Here is a 20,080-nt window from a genome sequence, read left to right on the forward strand (position 1 = left end):
TAAGTACAACTCTACCAGCACTATTTCCAGCTCAGTCATATCTAGTTGTATAATTGAAATAAAACAAAGTCATATGATAAAGGCATTATGCAGTTTAAACAAATAACTAAACGCCACGAAAGACAATAGAGTTCCACTTTTTTGAACGTTAGTTAGTTTTAAACACTAACAGTGCCACATGTACCAACATGACGAAAGTCATCCAACAACCTACCAAAGTAGCTAATTACGGGATTCTAGGTAGTTTTAAAAATTCTTCAACGGGTGTTTTACTCTTTTTTCATTTAGTCCGAACTGCACTGCTCTAGGTAAAAAAAAAATTGAAAGAAGCGTAGCCTCCCTTGCTCAAGGTTAATGATTTGTCTTCTGGTGCAGATGCTGGTACTGGGTATTGGCTTTTAGCACTGCTAAGTATTCAAACCTGAGGTCTCTTAGCAAATTCCTTCGTGGACACAAAATGGATCCTTCAATTGAAAAAATTCTTTCAATAGGAGCTGAAGACGACAATACGCAGTTGTACTTTCGAAAAACTGGCCGCACATGAGGGTAATCCTTAATAACGCAAAGGTCCCTCCGTTTGTCTCCTAAAAACTGCAAAACCTCTATCTTTACTTTGTTAACTACAGAGTCAGGCTGTGATGAAACGATCTGATCTTTTGAAAATTCATAAAAACTATCACTTGACAAGTGGCTGGACTTGTTGTCATCAGGATCACTTGTTCTCATCCTTTTAGCTTCTTGGACCAACGTTGTTGCAGCTGCTTCTTTCCAGCTGTCGGGGAGTAGTTTGTTCTTGAACACAGGCGTGCTACATGTTGCGAGGAAGTAGTCTTTGCAGCTTTGGACGGAGCCCCCCAGAAATATAAATTGCTGCTTAAGACCATCTAGTATTGCGCTAATCAATGGAGCAGTGTACTTTACAGACTGCTGGGGCTTCATTAGTTTTTTCCGAAGGCTGTTGACCGTCGGGTAAATGCTACAAAAGAAACATTTTTCTTTGGTATGAAGCATGCCTAGGATAAATGCTAGTGGCTCCAACACAGTCACATACTCCTCCATAAGCTCAATTTTGTTTGCCTTAAACCTTGACTTCTGCAGTGCGTCAAAGACGGCATTTAACTTACCAGCATTGTGATATTCAACTACACGTCTTTGTACATCATACTACAAATTCCACCGTGTTGCCACTGGACGGATCAACTTTTTCTCGTAAACTTTGGCAAAAAAATCACTGTTTTTGTGTTTCTAGTCTACCAAAATGTACAGACTATAGCATTTGCCAGAAAAGGGATGAAAGACTATTTTGTAAGCCGGGTCAGAAAATGCATATTTGGAATCAGTCGAAGTTATCAAATTAAGGGTATGACAGGTGCACGTCGATGTGCATCATCGACGTAATCACTTGATTGACTGGTTCCGTGAACTTCGGCTATCTCATCCAGCAAGCACTGCCTTTCATCCAGTAGTGTACACAGATCTGCAGACTTAATTTCACTTTCATCGATTTCTTCTTCTTCCTGCTCTTAAAGATTTCCAAAAACTTCTCTGCAATCTTGTCTTGTGTTTGTGACCTTTTGAAGCGGCGTACAGCCAAGGTCATAGAAATCCAATGGTTAGCCTGATCGAGCACATGTGCAGTTACTCTTAGAAAGCTCTTGTTTATGGCTGACCAGATATCTGCAGTCAGACAGATATAGTCCGAGCCGCTTAGTGTTTCTTACAGGCTTTTTTTCAGGTTTTTTAATTTGTCATCCAACTTGTTTCCAAGGGTCTTCCAACAAATAAAAGTGGCAATTGGAGCCAGTCCTGTAATCAGTCAGTTGAAAACTGGTCTTTCCACTGTATGCTATGGCCGCAGTTCTTCAACAATGTAGTCCAAAATGGGTTCAGTTACTTTTTCAGTAGGAAACTTGGCGCTTTTTTCTCAAAGAAAGCAGCTTTCGGTCTCTTTGAAATGAGAATCAAGTTAACTTAATATTCGTGCCCTTTTCCTGGTCTTCTTTTGCGGATGGCTCCACCTCAGCTTTCGTTCCAGAGCTACTTCCAGCTTGAGATCCTGATGCAACCACTTCTTTTCTCTTCCTGGTTTTTCAGGCAGAAAACTTCGAGTAGAGATCAAGGTGAATAGCCTGCAGTAAGCAAGATTGTTTTACTTTTATTGAAAAGAAGCAACTTATGCCACCCTAAAAATAACTAGTAAGGTAAAACAGAAAATGCTCTGTTTCTTGTTATGCAACATATAGGCTCTCCTAGTTAATCACTAATAAAGTTATTACTTATTTGATTCCTTAAAACAAAAGATTGAAAACATTTGAAACAACGTACCAGTCAAACTAACACCTTATTGGGACAATTCTTGCATAGAGCCTTCAAAGATCCATCGTGATCTATGGTACCATGAACACTAGAAAAGTTCCTTGTAGAATTAGTGGCAAAGATGCTGTGTTTATTTTCAATTTGAATTTTTTGCCAAATCCTGAAATCCGACTACTTTCGAGTTTTGGAGTTCCCTCTTTGAACTTCTTTTTGCGCATGTGAAACAAATGGACTTCCATGTCCCACTTACAGCCTAGCGAGGAGGCAAGGAAAAATATTTTGGGGCTTTGTCGAAGGTTTTTTCTTTGCTTATGTTTGTTTATGTTATCTGAAGCCTCCTCTCTGCCGTGAAGATAGATCGGAAATTTCTGCCTTTAGATGGCACTGTTCGGTTGGAAAATTTGAAATAAAAACGATCCGTGGAAATGGTAATTTTTCTTTTTGCCTTGAGGTCTAACCTTACTCTGTACTACATAGGCTTTATTCGATTACACATTTCCTGACATTCTAGCCTTTTTAATTTCACTTGTTAGGCTATCTCAAGCCTAATTAGTTTGCTACCTAGACTAGGATCCTTCTTAAAAGCAGCTTTATGTAGCCCAAATCATTGCAATAGCCTAGTTGTTTTGGTAAAATTCTAGGTTACCTATTGGTAAATATTTGCTGTTCATGTTATTGACTTACAACTAAAGTAAAAATCTGTTTTAATGCTCTCTTCAAAAATAATAATCACTTGCCACAAATGATTTTCGCCCTCACCCTTTTACAAGGGCATCATTTGGGGAGGGGGGCAGTTGTCCTTAATTATGTGGAGAAAACAAGGTAAAATTCTAGTTAATTGACTTCTTGCTATCTCGTAAAGGGTTGTGAGGAAAATGAAACTTTCAGGGATGGGTCTACAGGCTAAAGTATGCCCTGGGAAGGTATTTTAAAGTACCCACCTCTGCTCCTTCTCCCTTTAAAGGGCCCAGAAATTTGCCTACATGACAGGTCCATACCTATTGAAATTTTGACAAAACAATATTTTACCTTAATTTTCAGTTACTAGTTGCTTTTTCTCTGCCTTTAGTTCTGAAAATGCAATTCCTGTTATTTGAGTAGAATTTTGAGCCATATCAATGTTTTTTCTCAAAATTTAGGAAATGTATTTGTATATCTTTAAAACCTTATAAAATGGAATTGGGCAAAGTTATGAACCTGAAAACAATTTTGTTGTACTTCAATTAAGCAGAAGATCTATTTTGAAAGATTTTGCTTTTATAACACACATATTTTTAAAGGTCATCAAAGGTCAGGGCCCTCTAGAGGGAGAAGGATGGAGGTAGTTGCTTCAAAATACATTCCTGGGACATAATTTAGTCTTTAAATTCATCCCTGAAAGTTTCATTTTCCTAACCTAAACCCTTTCCGAGATAGCAAAAAGTCAATTAACTAGAATTTTACTGAAAACAATTATTATATATCCCATGTCACTTGGGCTATCTGGACATGGACCCCTCTTGTCCCCCCAATAAAAATGCTTGAGTTTTGTTTCTGCTCATACATATACCAATTCAGGTTAGCCTATGTATTTGCACATTAGGTGGGAGGGTGTTGGTAAAGTTTTTTCTGATGCAAATGAGAGGCAATTTTAAACTTTACCAACCCTCCACACCCCCCTCCCTAATGTGCAAATATATACCCTGAATTGGTATATATAGGGGGTGGGTGTAGAATTCATTTTTGAAAGGTCGCTTCTAAGTTTCTCTTACTGGATAGTAATGGCAACCCAGTGAGTACAGACATCATAAATGATTATTTTACTTCAACTTGTAAAACTCACCCGCCACTCCAAAATATGCCAGCCAACAGTGCAGTGAGTGACACTCCTGTGATTGAAATACATCAGACCCAGCTTAAACTAAAAAATCTTGATACAAATAAGTCAGTATACCCAGGTGATATCCCTACCAAATTGATTGTGAAATGTGCCCATTATTTAAGTGTACCTCTAACAGCAATTTTTAACCAATGTTTTGTAGATGGTATTTTTCCAGTGTGTTTTAAACAAGCTATTATGTCACGTATGCTAAAAAACAAGACCCCAAAAGTTCCCTCTGACTCAAGACCAATATCAAAACCTCTATTTTCTCTAAAATTTTTGAAAGTTTTATTTACAATTTCCTTTTAAAGATATTCAAGATAAAATTAACCCAAATCCATTAGGGTAGTCCTCCCTAATGGAGTTTCATCTGGTTTTACCTTGATTTCCTGTGGAGCACCTCAAGGGACTAAATTGGGTCCTTTAGCATTCTTAATTGTTTTTAACAATGTTTTACCAAACTTTGACAACACTTTTAAATTTACAGATGATTTGACATTATATAACCTTTGTCAAACCTCAAACACTTTGGGTGTTAAACTTGACTCACTCATTAACAACTTAAAGAATCAATGTTAAACTCAATATGAGCATACCAAAAAGTAGTTTAATGCTATTCTCCTTTTTAAAAAATATACCCCAATTAATAATTACCTTTGCATTCCAAATTTAACCATGGTTAAGCTGCTTGGTGTGCACTTGGACAATGACCTTAAATGGAAATCTCACTCTTTTCACTTATTTAAAACAGGTGGTTTTCTCCTTAGATCTTTCTCCCTTCTTAAACAGTTCTCCATGTCAATCCAGAACCTTAAAATAATTTATTGTTCTTATATAAGACCTTGTCTTGAATATGCTTGCCCTGTCTGGCACCCTGGGTTTACCAAATCCCAATGTTCTAAAATTGAAAGCATTCAAAAAAGAGCTATAAAAATTATACTGGGGACATCCTATACTACTTATGATGAAGGTTTTGCTAGATTTGAAATCACTACATTGGAATCACAATGTCACTTCCTTACCATGAACTTTGGGCAACTAAGTGCCTTAGTTCTGACTATCATCAATGTCTTCTTCCCCCCTTCAAAGAAAACCCCCCAATCCTTCCCAATACAAGACTTAATGCTCGTAGAGCTCCAAATACTCAACTTGACTTGTGTCCCCAAAAGTTGACAATGAGGTACAAAAACTCTTTTGTTCCCTATTTTGTTTTGCATTTTAATAATTTTTTTAACTTTGTAACTATGTTTATCCCTTAACATTTATTTTATCATTGTAATTGTAATTGTTCTGACATGCTTATGCTAGCTTGTGTGCTATTTTAGCCAATTAATCATATTCTATTCTATTTGCAGTAAGTAATAATTACATTTGGAAAGAGCATAAAAGGCATTGAGTGGTATATTCACTTTATTTGTAAGTCAATAATATGAACAATAGAATATTTACCTAGCTACTTTTTGTTACCTTGGAAAGGGGTTAGGCTAGGAAAATGAAACTTACAGTAATGAATCCAGGAGAAAAATACTCTTTGAAGGTATTGCTAAGCTTCCAAGTTAACCCTCTTCTGATTTCTAAGGCTTAGAAAGTTGCCTAGGGTAAAAGACCTCTTTTGGGAAAGACTACTTTTCTTTGGCATTCTAGAAAAATAGCAATGGCTTTTTGGACCACCCCTATTTTACAACAGCAAAGTGAGGGTAGTAACAAGAACCCTGCCTTTTTTGTCAAATTTTTACCAATAATTTGCCAGCATAAATCAAAAATGTCATCTCTGTTTTGGCAAGCAATTGAAAAGAAAAAATTATATTTAATATTTGTGATTTAAAGAATAAATGACAAGCAATAAAATTTACATTTTTAGAATCAGAAGAAAGTCAACTTTCTGTTAATATGTAATTCAAAATTGAAACAATAAAAGATACATCAAAATAGAATAATTGGTATTTCCAAAAAGATGTCCTTGTAGGTAAGTCAATAAGCTAATACTTTCAAGTGTTTGATCTTCAACAATTTTAATAATAACCATATTAATGTATAGCTTAGATTTAAAGCTTTTCTCTGATATATACAATTGTTCCCAATCCCTCTTTGGTAACAAGATTACCTTAAATTGCAGCTTGGAGCAATCTAAGGATTTTTCCATGTAGAAACTCCAGAGTTGATAATACATGACACATAGTTGAATATGTACACTTGACTAGTGGTTTGATGTTGCTGATCTGAGTGCTTCCCAGTTATACTTCCATTCTTTTGTTGACCATTTATTGTCAAGATGGTTCTTAAAGCTGTTTGTGGTTTGGGCAGCAATGGTATCTGGCAGTAATTTGTTCTAGAGGTTGGCAATATGGTTGGTAAGAAAATGGGTGTGCTGCCACTTTGAGGGGAAATGCCTGGATAACTGTAATTTATGTCCCCTTGTACAAGAGTCCCAAGACTCTAGTGGAAGGAGATCAGGAATTGCATTTGAATTAATAAGCTTATGAACCAGAATGGCATCACCCTTTCTTCTTCTATAAACCAGAGCTGGGAGTTTCAGCTTGCATAGCCTTGTAGGGTAGGGTAAGCAGTCCACTCACTGTCTTGGTTACTCTTCTCTGGACATCTTTGAGAATTTTAACATCTGTTTTGAAAAAGGATGCTAGGACCATACCTGCCTCAAGCCTTGGCCAAAAAAGTCCTTTATACAAAAGGCTCAGAATTTTAGGAGAACAGGAGGAAATTGTTCTTTTTATGAGCCCTAGTGATGAGCTAGCTGATGCTGCTGCCATCTTTGCATGAGTGCTAAATTTAAGATGATTGTCAACAATTACTCCTAGGTCATGCTCTTCCAACACTGGAGAAAGGGACTGACCATAAAGAGAGTAAGTTGTATTGATATTCTTGTGTCCAAAGTGTAAAACATGGCATTTTAACACATCAAAAGTGAGTAGCTAAGATTTTGCCCACATGCTAAGGAGATCAAGGTCTTTCTGAAGTTGAGAAATATCCTCAAGAGTGCTAGCTGGACCAATTACCTTGGAATCATCAGCATATAGTGTCATCCTGCTTTTAAGTGCTAGAGGAGCATTGTTTGTGAAAATATATAACATGTTGAGGCCAAGCACACTACCCTGTGGAACTCCATTGATAACAATTTGAGAGGAGGAGAAGGTAGGATTGCCATCTGCATCAAATAGTCTTACATTCTGAACACAATTCCTCAAGAAATCCAGAATCCATTTAAGAATTTTTTCCTCCAAACCAATAGATTGTAGCTTAAGCTCAAGATGTGAGGGTTTTAGTTTTACTTAATTTTGCTCAATTGGATACTGGCTTTTTACCCTACATACCTATTGAACATTTGACAAAACAACATTTTACCTTTGTTTTCAGCTATCAGTGTCTTATTCTTTGGTTTCAGTTTATAAATTGCAGTTCCTGTTGTTTGAGTAGAATTTTAAGCCATATCTACAAGTTTTTTCGAAATTAAGCAAATGTATTTGTAGATCTTTGAAACCTCCTAATTTGAATTGAGCAAAGTTGTGAAGCCAATAACAGTTTTGTTATATTCATTTAATCAGAAGATCTATTTTACAAGGTCTTGCTTTTATTACACAAAGATTTTTAAATGTCAGGGCCCTCTAGAAAGAAAAGGAATGGTGGTAGGCTCTTCAGAAAGCATAGATGTAAGAGCAGTCCACCACATCAGGAGACATGTTAAGAAAACCATTCTTACTTCATGATATACACAATAATCCTAGTTAACATATTTTACAGTGAGATAACCTTTATCTTTACTTCTTTTCTTTTTTTTCCAGTTTTTCTGAGATTTTCATGAATTTCTTAGAGCCTATATATTAACAGAGTATATACCCCAACCCCTAATGTGCAAATATATACCTAGATTTGAATATAAATATGACCTTCATTTCCATCACCAATGAACCTTACCCCACCCCAAAATATATCCAAATCATGGTATTTATCTGCACATCATGGGGGTGGGAGTAAAGCTGTGATGCAAAAGAAGGTTATATATCTTTCTCTCATTGTACCCCTAGAAAGCAGGATTAACCATATTTCTTGTACAGCTTGCTGTTTGATTTATGATCAGTCAGTTGGGTATCCAATACAATCATTAGGCAATTTCTGTGGAAGACATCTACCAAATCTTTCTTTGTGTTTTGGAATACTCATGCTTCAGAACCAAACTTGACCACTGTCATAACTTTGGCTTTCAATATTCTAGTATTTAGTACTTCTAATTTTTGAACTTAAAGTACCAGACAACAATTGTACTTAAGTAGTACTTAAGTTTTAAGTACAAGACTTGTACTTCAGTAGTACTTCAAGTACCACACAAGTACAACTCTACTAGCACTATTTCTAGCTCAGCTTTATCTAGTTGTATAATGGAAATAAAATAAAGTCATATAATAAAAGTACTGTGCAGTTTACACAAATAACTAAACACCATAAAATACAGTAGAGCTGTGCTTTTTGAACATTAGTTAGTTTTAAACAGTAACAATGCCACATGTATCCACTTCCTGAAAGTCATCCAACAGTCTACAAAAGTAACTAACTACAGGATTCTAGGTAGTTCTAGAAATTCTTCAACAGGTATTTTCTTCTTTTTCTATTTAGTCCAAATTGCACTGTTCTAGGTCAAGAAGCATTGAAAGAAGTGTAGCCTCCCTTGCTCAAGGTTAATGGTTTGTCTTCTGGTGGAGATGCTGGTACTGAAAATTTGCTGTTAACACTGCTAAGTACTCAAGTCTGAGGTCTCCTAGCAAGTTCCTTTGTGGAGACAAAATGGATCCTCCAGTTGAAAAAAGTCTTGAAAAAGAGCTGAAGATGGCAATACACAGTTTTACTTTCGAAAAACTTGCCCAACATGAGGGTAATCATTAAGAACGCAAAGATCCCTTCTTTTGTGTCCTAGAAATTTCCAAAACCTCTATCTTCTTTTCATTAACTGCAGAGTTAGACTGTGATGAATCACTCTCATCTTCTAAGAATTCGTAGAAACCATCACCTGACAAGTGGCTGGACTTGTCGTCGTCAGGATCACCTGTTCTCATCCTTTTAGCCTCTTCAACCAACATTGTTGCAGCTGCTTCTTTCCAGCTGTTGGGGAATATTTTGTTCTTGAACATGGGCAAGCTGCATGTTGGGAGGATATGGTGTAGCAGCTATGGACAGAACCCTCCAGAAAGCTTAACCATTACTCAACACCCTTTAGTAGTGTGCTAACCAATGGAGCAGTGTACTTTACAGACTGCTCAAGCTTCATCAGTTTTTTCTGAAGACTTTTGAGTGCATGGTAAATTCTACCAAAGAAACATTTTTCTTTCAGAAAAATTTTTTCAAGCAATTTTTCACCAAATCCTGAAATCCTACTACTTTTGATTCTTGAAATTCCCTTTGTTTGAAAAATCTTTTTCTGTAAAAAAAAAGTCATTCCATTGAAGCGGAATGTTCTTAGGAGAGTTCTTGAAAGTACTTAAAAATTTATTGGTACTTGAGAGCTTCAAGTACTTATTTATTCTACTTTAATATTAAGTACTCCAGGAAGAATGTACTTAAGTAAAACCCAGGTACCTTGATTTTGAACTTAATTAGTGCTTGAAGTACTTCCCAATGCTGCACACCATCTTTGCTAATAATACTACCTAGGTAATTGAATCTCTGCACTTGATCAATCTTACCATTACTCAACGCCATCTCTTCACTTTCACTTGTTCCAAGTCTTAGCTGTTTATTGTTGATATTAACTTTTCAACCTATTTTTGCACCCTTAACTCTCAAAACCTCTAAATGTTCATTCACTGTGCTAAAATTTTCATCTAAGATGCTTAAATCATCAGCGTAATCTAAAACTAGGAGAGTTTTATTTTCTCAATTTGTTCTGTGTTCTCCCTTTGCCTATGCTGTACCCCTTAGGACAAAGTCCATTAAAGTGATTCATATAAATGGGGATAGAACAAAATCCCGCTTAACTCCTGATTTAATACAAAACCAGCCTCTAACCTCATTTCCTCCTTTAACTGCAGCAATGTTATTCCTGTTCATAGCTTTAATCATTTTAATGTTATTTATCCCGTATTCCATACAAGGGTTGATCCTTTGCTAAAGCTCTTCTATGACCTGATTCAAATGCTTGCTTATGATCTATAAAACTGAGGACTGAAGGGGTTTTATGACTTAAGTACTCCTTAATTATTAATTTAGAGTGATAATTTGGTTGAAACATCCTCCCTCCTTCCTAAAGCCTCACTATTCATCTCTTTAAAGTTTATGTACTGCATTTCTAAGTCTAAAAAGTATCATCATGCTATGTTATTTGCTATCTACAGAAACCAAGTTAATGCCTCTATACTTACCATACTCACTCTTATCACATTTCTTATAGAGGTGTTTGAATAGTGTTTTCCTAAGATTGCTAGATACTTCCCCTTTTTCAAAAATCAAATTCATAATCTTCAGTAACTTATCTCTAACTTCATAGCCATCATACTTAAAAACTCATTTACCACTCTATCAGCACCTGGATCCTTATTTTAAAAAAAATCCTTCTAGCAGGGGTGTAGCTGCAGTATTTTTATTAGGGGGGGGGGGCTAGGGCGAGTTCTATAGAAGTAGCTGCTTTTAGGTGGCAGTGAAGAAAAGTAATAATTAAAAAAAAACACACTACTTGGTGAATTTAAAAAAAATACATAAAACATTATAAACACACATTAAACAATCATAAATATAAGTGCTGGCACCTAGCTTTTACTAAAATTATCAGCAATGAGCTGTTGCAGATGACAGCAATATAGTGTAAACAAGCTTTTTGGTGGGCAAAGGTCAATGTCATATACACTTGGCAGTTTTCAGCCAGATTCACCACTAATGCTGTAGTACATATCCTCCCTCCAACTCCCCCAGCTCCCATGCCCAGTAAAAGATGCTCAATCTCATAATTGGACCACAGTCTATTCTAGTAGCCCTGGAAATTGCAAAATTTATTTGCTTGTAATTTTGAATGGATGTAATGTAATGTAGGTTCATCAATTTATGTTAATGAATAGCATTGATATCAGCAGGCTGCACAAAGCCAAAACAAAAATACTAGGCAGCACAATGGGGCTGTCTAAATAAAGATGCAGGATAAGTCAAATATTAATAAAGATTGTGTAATATCAAATTATGGCATATTCACCATAATTGAATAGCAACCATGTTTCCAATTTGAAATTATTTGAAATTAATTATTTAATTATTATCAACTTATTCATTGGGTATTGTCTGACAAAGAATATACAGAAATTCTGAGCAATTCTTGTCATCATTACAGCAGAAACCTTAAGCTAATTGAAAATGCCAGGGATGCCTATTGGAAAGGAAAATTGACTAATAGAGTTCGAAAATTACCTTCTCCTTTGTATCTTTGTTAAAAAAAAGTAATTCTATGAAAATTACACAAAATTTTATTTTTGTGTAAATCAGGGGATGGGGAGGGGAGTATACCATATCTGGAAAGGAGCTACACTGAATATCAGTTTTATAACTATAACTCTGTTCACAAGCAAAGCTTGGTCTCCTAGTGCTCCATGATAAACTGATAACAATAGAAAAAGATAATGCATTGGTACTGCTTCTATGTGCACACAAAATTTCTAAATTGTGAGAAAAATGTATGTATTTTGCTTAAATTTTCTTTATTCTACTCTCAGAAGACATTTTGTATAGCATGCTGATGCAGAGATAAATGTCCCACAAGTAGTGTTGGTGTTGTGTGGAATTTGACTAATTTCAGTCATAATTCTTAGCACATGTCAATTTTTCTTCTTTTTATTGAGCTGGTTAAAAGAAATATTAAGAAAAGCAAAAATATCAAGAAGTCAGTATGGTATTATACACAGAGGTAGTTCCACATATTTGGGTCTGTATTTAAGTCCAAAACGTAAGGAATAGGACGTTATCAGCTCTTATTAGACCTTTCAATGACAAATAAGAGAATCGGAGTTTCAGTTAAACATTGAAATAAAAATTGAAACAATTAAATGATTCCTGAGTAGATCCCCCTTTACCAAATTCTATGACCAAACTACAACCAATTTGATCTATTTAGTTACTAATTAAAAAAAAACTTTCCACAAAATAAGCTTTCCAAAGAAAAGTAAAGAACTCCATTAAACAAAAAATGAGCAAAAATAGAATCAAATAATCTACTAAGCATAAAATTACCACAAATCAGCATTAATAAAAAATGAAACCAAAAAACTAACAGAAATTACAATAAATGACTGAGTCAAACTCAAAACGAGCAGAAAGTAACATGAGTAGGGCTCACAAACCCTATGCCTTCTCAATGATAGAACATAATATGCACATAACTCAAAAAATACACATGAATATGTATTGTCAGTTTAACATACATATGCTGATATTTATTCCTTAAAATATTAATAATTTTCGATTTATTAAAGCTATAAAAGTGAAAACATTAAAAAAAAAATTCGGTAAAGTGTGAATTATGTTCTCTCTTTGAGACGGCATAGGGTTTGTCAGCCCTACTCATCTTACTTTCTGCTCGTTTTGAGTTGGAGCTTGACTCGTTTATTTATTGTAATTTATATTCGTTTTGGATTTCATTTATTTATTGATGCTGATTTGTCTTTATAGTTCATAGAAGATTCTATTTTATTGCCTTAAAATTACAAATTCACAAGAAAAGTTAAAACTCAATGCAAACAGATCAGTTTCCATAACTTCTTCTGTTAATGGAGATTTCCTGAACCCTGTCAACATGCCTTAAACCTGTTTTGCTCCAAATGGAGGGTTTTATAGCTTTTTTGTTTAAAAAAAGCGAATCGAAAGCTTATTTTAGTGACTTCAAAACATCCCAAAATACTGTTATCGAAGGAATAAAATTCGAAGTTTTGTTATATTAAATAAAAAGAACGATTTTTTTTTCTAATGAATGAAAAGAGATAAATTGAAAAAAAGCAACAGAAAACATCATAAATGTGAAGGGACTCAATTCTCACCTTCTCTGTTGAAGTTTGACTAGTGCTTTGCTTTACTAAAATCATTTTATGTATATCAAAAGTATAGCCAAATAGTGTTTGGAAGAATTTGATATATTTATTGCAGTTTAAAACATTCCTTGGAAATTTTGACAAAAATAATGAAACGTTTTATCATATTGCTCATGTAATGTACTTTTTCTTAAACAATTAGGAAAAAAGTCAATTTTTAACTTCCCACTTTTATGTGCCATTATTGCCATGGGTTGCTCTTAATAACGTTCCATGACCACGAAACATTATAACAGCACAAGGAAGACATATATCCTAATTTTTGGAGCTTCTTTGTAGGGGAAAGTGGATGAGATATCCTCCTTGAAATGTGCTTTGTCTAGATTTTGTCTGATGTGAGCAATGACCCATGCTATTGGAATAAAACGCTTTCTAAGCTAAGCTCCTTCCTAGTTTTGACTTCTTCAGCAGAATTCAAATAAAGAAAGACTAGAGAACTAATTCCCAACCTTTCCATTTGAAGACTGAATCACGAGTACCCATGCTTTTGTAATGCACATCTTTTTTAGGCCAAGTTGGTTGGGGGTTTACCTAAAAAAAGACGCATTCATAAACCCAAATGTCTAGATGTGTTAGCTTTCCAATATATTTTGATCAAATTAAAGTAGCAAAACTACCAATGATTTTAACCTATACGCAATTGCACATGACATCTATAATGTAAAAAAGATAAATGAACTTAAACTGTTATTCCTATTTTATACTAAATAAAAAAAAAGCAAGTTTTTTTTTAACTGCAAGTAAGGAGCGACATCAAAGCCTAAAACGAACAGAAATTATTCCGTATATGAAAGAGATTGTCCCCTCCTCAACTCCCCGCTGTTTACGCTAAAGTTTTCATTGTTTTAAAAAGTAGAGTTGTGAGAAAGAGTCATACTTTAGCGTAAAGAGCAGTGCGTTGAGGCGAGCACAACCCCTTTCATATATGGAATAATTTCTGTTTGTTTTAAGTTTTAGTGCTGTTCCTTACTTGCAGTTAAAAAAAATTTTTTTTTTATTTAATTTCTGAACGTTTTGAATTAATGCAGGTTTCAATTTATGCTCACCATACATGACAAATTTTGTCCCAATTCTTTAAGAATGGCCCCTGAATGACAAGGGCCATAGAATAAATATTTGAAAATATTAAAAATACTTTAGCGTAAAGAGCAAGGTATTGAGGAGGAGAATAGCCCCCTTGTATACGCAATAATTTCCGTTTCATGCTGCTCCTTACTTCCAGTTGAAAAAACTTTTTTCTATTTATTTTTCATTGTTTTTTTAAATAATGCTAGAAAATCCTTCGTCCCTTCATGGAAATTCTCTTCCCTCATGGTAAATTCCTCCCTGGAATTTATTAATACGCATTTAATCTCAGTATGAAAATACGATTCTTTTTATGTAACTGTTGATATCAAAATTCCGATTTTAGAGTTTCGGTTACTATTTAGCCGGGTCGCTCAATAGTAACCGAACTGTTTGATACAGGCCTACTTTTACTCTCTAGTAATCACAACTTTTGTAGACTTTAGTGCATATATAAAATACAGATTGCTAGAAAGGTCAATCGGGGAGGGGCGAGGGCATTTGTCTTCTTTAAGATATTTTCACCTCCACCTTAGATTTCCAAAAAATCTTTTTAGGTATTTACATTGAAAAATGGCCTTTTGTATTTCCATTGAACAAACTGAAAAGGCTAAAATAGAACTGCTTCTCTTGGATTTAAAAAAAAAAATTGTTATTGCCCCTTCCCTTAAATTTATCTGAGTGGAAACCATAGCTCATTATACTTTTTTTATTGAGCCATTCAAAATGGGGGAGTGGTAACTGGGGTGCCGCAGCTGCGGGAACCGAGGCTGGGGGGTCTTAGATCAAATTTTTCACTTTGATTCGGCTTTATTTGCTTATATTTGAGTCGGGAGGGGGTGCTGTAATCAATCTTTGCCCAGGCACTACCAGTCATAGGAACGGCTCTGCTTTTATTCCACTTGACCTGTGAATTAACCACTATTGAGCCCAGGATAAAAAGCATATTGGCAATTTCAGATGAATTATTAGACAACCTAAACTATCGTAATAAGTGACTAAAGTCACTAATATAATAATAGTGACAATAATAGTAATAATAATGAATATAATAAAGTCTATTATAATAAGTGACTAACGCCCTCTAGTGACTGACAAAGAGTTCGTAATCACGGAACGCCTCGTGTCTCCTAAGCATTAAGAGGCAAGTCGGCCTGTTCTCATGAAAGAACATATATCTGACTTGAACGTGATGCTAAACTATATGCCAGAAGTGGATCGTCAATTCATGAGTGGCTTAATCAGCGCCCAGGAACGACTTCAGAAACTGCAGCTGCAGGTTGAGAACCTCCGAATCTGACAGCGAGTTTTCATCTGATGACGCTTCAGGGAAGCCAAAAAAGCCCTTCTATTGTACAGACACGTAATCTCTAGCTGGGTTCCCTTTTTTTTTATTAATTTTGTAGCTGACGCACAAAATATCAGAAATGAACTATTTGTTCTATCGTTTTGTTCTACTTTATTTAAAACAATGTCAGTAATTTGGGAGCGAAATTGTTTCATGAAATTTTGGATTTTTTTTTTACATGACTGGCAAATACAAATGCAACGGCTATAATTTTCTTCGATAGAACTCATTTTGATGTATATTCACTTTCTTTCCCCATTATGGCCTATAGTTTCAGCTCCACCCGCCTTTAAAACCTTTAAACTCGATTATTTCGAAAACTTTTTTTCTCCCATTAGGACAATTTGCTCTGAGGTGACGTATAGCCTATGTCAGAAAAAAAAACATTTACTATTATAACACTACTGTATATATAGACCATGATTGACTTCAGTAACTTTTTAACAAGCTTTCTGTTGGTATTTTTATAGTTTTCTGTATCTCTCTCTTTTTTCACTTGTCTATCTGTTTTAGCTCGTCCTTGTTCTTGGTGATTTGCATATACCTTTCCGAAGGGAATCACTGCCAGCCAAATTCAAAAAGCTTTTGATTCCGGGTCGAATCCACCATATACTATTTACTGGAAATTTGACAACCAAAGATTCCCTGGATTACCTACGATCTTTAGCAAGTGATGTTCATGTTGTGAAAGGGGATTTTGATGAGGTTTGTTGATTTTATTACTGAAGAAGCACCAGGAGTTACATGGTAGATTAGCCCTCTTAATGACTTATTTATAGGGTTGCCACATATCGCATAATATTGGGAGTTCTCGCTTAAGTTTTGCTGTCAGGTATATCATATTTAGGCCTGCTTCCAAGAGATGAGGTTTTAGATATTTCTCTTAGATTCATGAAGATTCTTTTACTTTTAATTCATTGTCCATTTTGGACCAGAACCTATCCTTAACTGGGACAATATTTTTTACTAAGCATCAAATTATCGTTGAGGGACTGATACTCTTGAAAGGCCCTATAACCCACACAAAAAAAACATATATATATATGTTATATTTTACTATTCTGGACGTAATGTGATGCAGCCTAATTGCACTTTACGTTGTCAGAGATTAGAAGTGTTAGGACAAATCTAGTGGGGTTCTAACTATAAAAAGAAAAGTGCGTTTAAGGACCCAAATTTACGTCTATTTTTCGATTTTTTTTGTGCACATTTCTAAACTCTGGACTATCTCTGTTTAAGCAGCTTATGACTACTGGACTTAAACAATTAAAAAATCATATAACCTAAGCACAAAGGTAAATTTTTAATGGAAAAACTGCCTCTTTCATTTTTCAGTGATTTCCTGGTATATATATATATATATATATATATATATATATATATATATATATATATATATATATTTAACTCGTTGAATTAACAAAAATAATGACGAAGCAAAGAAAGCAACAAAAAAGGAAACTGAAGAACACTCACTAAACAAACACGACAAAACAAAGGAGTCAACAAATAAACCAAACGTCACATTTATATAAACAGTGCAACTAATAAAACAAGTCACCCGATTAACGTTGAAGTAAATTATGCCACTGGTTGTTATGAACCTTTGCATTATGATCTCGAATTTGCTTCTGAACTGTTACATATGGTTGTGTGACCTTGTAATGTGAAATCATTTTTGTACTTCGAGTTCATGGGAGAGGCAAAGTAGGTATTCGGCAAATTTGACGTAACGTTGCCTATTTTTTTTTTTATCTGTTTGACTAAAAATTTTCCAAAAGGGTGCACAATAAAGAGTACTTACGGGTATTGTAATTACAATACCCGTATTGTACGGGTATTGTAATTGTGTTAAATAGAGTTGCGAGTATTGCTCTATCAAGACGAAGTTTTGCTTTAATGAATGAAGCATATGTAATTCAGATCAATGAATGACGCTGAATATGGGACAGTAGCAGCTGACGAGTATGTTTAAGAGATGAGCCAATCGGGGATCCCAGGCGTGCTATCTGCTCAACAGGTTTGACTTCAGGGCTTCCTAAACGGACTGAAGAGGGTCTATGCTAGTTTTTCAAGTTGAAAAACACTTTCTAACTTTTTAGCGTCAAAATCAAAACCTATATTAGCTTGGCTTAATATTACAAAAGTCTTGGGAATCCTCTCTAAGGACCGGCAGATATTCAGAATGTCATCAGCATAAGAAACAACTGAGAGGTTGCGACCAAACAGGACGAAAGATGAGGGACACTGTGCTTGAGGATCTAGGACGTAATTAATAAAGATTGTTGGAAAAGAGATAGCTCCCTGCCTCGCACCTTTGCAAAAATCGACAAGTTCGTAACACGGTACGGAAGGACTGTATTTGTCGGGAGGCAGCTTAAGGTGAATTTTAAGCCTCGAGTACACGTCTCAGAAAGCGGTAATGACGGACGTATTCACTCCTCATTTTGGTGCAAACAAAAGCATAGTGACATGCACCAGTGAGTCGAAAGCCCAACGGACATAATGTCCAGCAAAAAACCAAGGTTTACCGCTATTTTCTGCATCGACTGAGACATTTGCCACCGCTATAAGAGCATCAGAACAACCTCGCTGAAAACCGAACTGATATGGAGGGGAATAATATTTATGCTTCAATTCGTCGATAAACAACACCTCGAAAAGCTTGTAGAGGGTAGTTGACAAATGTACCGGGGGGAATGAAGTTATGACCTATTTAGATCCTTTTTTGGCCAGAAATGTCAATTTGCCAGTTGCAAGAAGAAAAAAGAACTATTTAGCCGATTTCGAGGCCAGGCACCGTCGTGGCTTCGTGACAGGCTTGTCTATATGGATTTTCGTTGTCACTTGTTTTGTAACCGCAGACAATATGAACCTCTTCTTGATGTCGTGGTGTCCCACCATAGTGATGCAGCCACCATGGAAAAAGTGCAATTTCTTCCTTCAACTCGTGACCTTTTTAGATCGTTTTCGTGGCCAGAAATTTCAATATACAAATTAACAAAAAAAAAACTATTTAGCTGATTTCGAAGCCGGGCGCTGGCACTCGGCATATGGTAGGCTTGTATATATTGATTTTCACTGTAAGTAGCTACCGCCAAATGTGTCAGCTTTGTTTGCTACTCTTTCCTCGGGAAAATGGAGGGTCCCCAGGGAACACATAGAATGTTGAAGGCCAATGACTTGTAATAAAAACTTGCGTTGTTTATGGCATCTTTATAGGTTTGTATTGGTTTTGGGCCACATTTTGTTGGCGTCGAAGATTGTGATGGCGCTGTTCTTCTAATGGAATATTTCTTTATTCTTCTCTTTTATTTTTGACACGCTCTAATTCTCGTTTTCGCATAAATTCTAACCGCACTTGTCTTTGCTATTTATTTTCAATTTTGACACTTTTGATTTTCTAACCACGTTTTTCTTTCTTCTTCATTTTGTATTTTGACTCCTTCAGACAAATTGACAACGCTCTTTGCTTTAGCTGCCCGTTTTGATCTCGTCTCATCTGATGATCCAGGTAGTTCAGGCTATCCTCTTGTTCGTATCACCTTTGATTGTTCAGGTGATTCCATAGAATCATCATTTGAAACAATTGCGAATTTTTCGTGTTTTGGTTAACTGGTTGTGTTGGACACTGTATGCTTACTGGTGTTTATTCTGTTGTATTTCTCTTTTTATACTATAATTGGATTTAACCTAATAGAAAACAAACGTTCTTTTACAAATTTTCATGTGTTTCCCTAGTTTTAGTTTAAAAAAATTATAATTTTTGATGAGACACTATAATTATTTTGCAGTTTACATAATAGCTTTAGATATTGGGGGGAAGCGAGATTTAAAATAAAATAACATTGATTAAAAAAAAAATTGATTTTTAATCTGGGATTTGTCCCCGATTCTTTTTCAATTGGATGTTTGAGTCCTATCCCCAAGAAGAATAAACCTCCTTCTAAGTGCTTGTCTTTACGCCAAATAACAATTGCAATTTTACTTTGTAAAATTTTTGATTTAATAATTGATGAGTTGCGAACTAAATGTACAGTTCAGTCCCACCAGTTCGGTTTTCAGTCCCGCCTTGGGTGTGGTTATGCCCTTTTCGCTTTGATATCTGCTTTAATTGGTGCAGAAAAACACGGTGAAAATATGGCTTTAGCTGCCCATGGTGTGAGACGCGCATTTGATTCACTTGTCCACGAGGAGGTTATATTTGACTTAGGTTTGGCTAGTGTTGACCCCTGCATCCTAGCCCCGCTGGCTGACATGTATGAAAAATCTGAAAGCGGAACTTTGGCTGTCTCTATTAGCTAATGAATATACTACTCTCTTATGTGATTTTGTTGTTTCCCCAACCAAAATTCTGTTGTCATAACCAACCAAAGACAAATCACTATCAAGCAGAATATAAATCATAAATGACTTTGATTG

General features: G+C 35.4%; 3 protein-coding genes across 3 annotated transcripts in view; 2 read left to right on the plus strand and 1 right to left on the minus strand.

Annotated features, from left to right (window-relative positions):
* The window catches only part of LOC136033615 (gastrula zinc finger protein XlCGF57.1-like), a 58,317-nt gene extending 55,974 nt beyond the window's left edge, over positions 1 to 2,343 (minus strand). Inside the window, exon 1 of the mRNA XM_065714406.1 lies at positions 2,326 to 2,343. The gene's annotated coding sequence lies outside the window, so the exon portion shown is untranslated. The remainder of the gene's footprint in view (positions 1 to 2,325) is intronic.
* LOC136034172 (uncharacterized) overlaps positions 1 to 20,080 on the plus strand; it is a 341,873-nt gene that overhangs the window by 212,024 nt on the left and 109,769 nt on the right. The gene's annotated exons all lie outside the window — the stretch shown is intronic.
* Positions 2,590 to 20,080, plus strand: part of LOC136033616 (vacuolar protein sorting-associated protein 29-like) — a gene marked incomplete in the record, with an annotated part of 116,033 nt that continues 98,542 nt past the window's right edge. The window contains 2 exon segments of the mRNA XM_065714408.1: positions 2,590 to 2,744; positions 16,172 to 16,363. Of these exon segments, the coding sequence (XP_065570480.1) occupies positions 2,742 to 2,744; positions 16,172 to 16,363 (195 nt within the window).

Source organism: Artemia franciscana, chromosome 12, assembly GCF_032884065.1.
Source record: "Artemia franciscana chromosome 12, ASM3288406v1, whole genome shotgun sequence".
NCBI lineage: Eukaryota > Metazoa > Arthropoda > Branchiopoda > Anostraca > Artemiidae > Artemia > Artemia franciscana.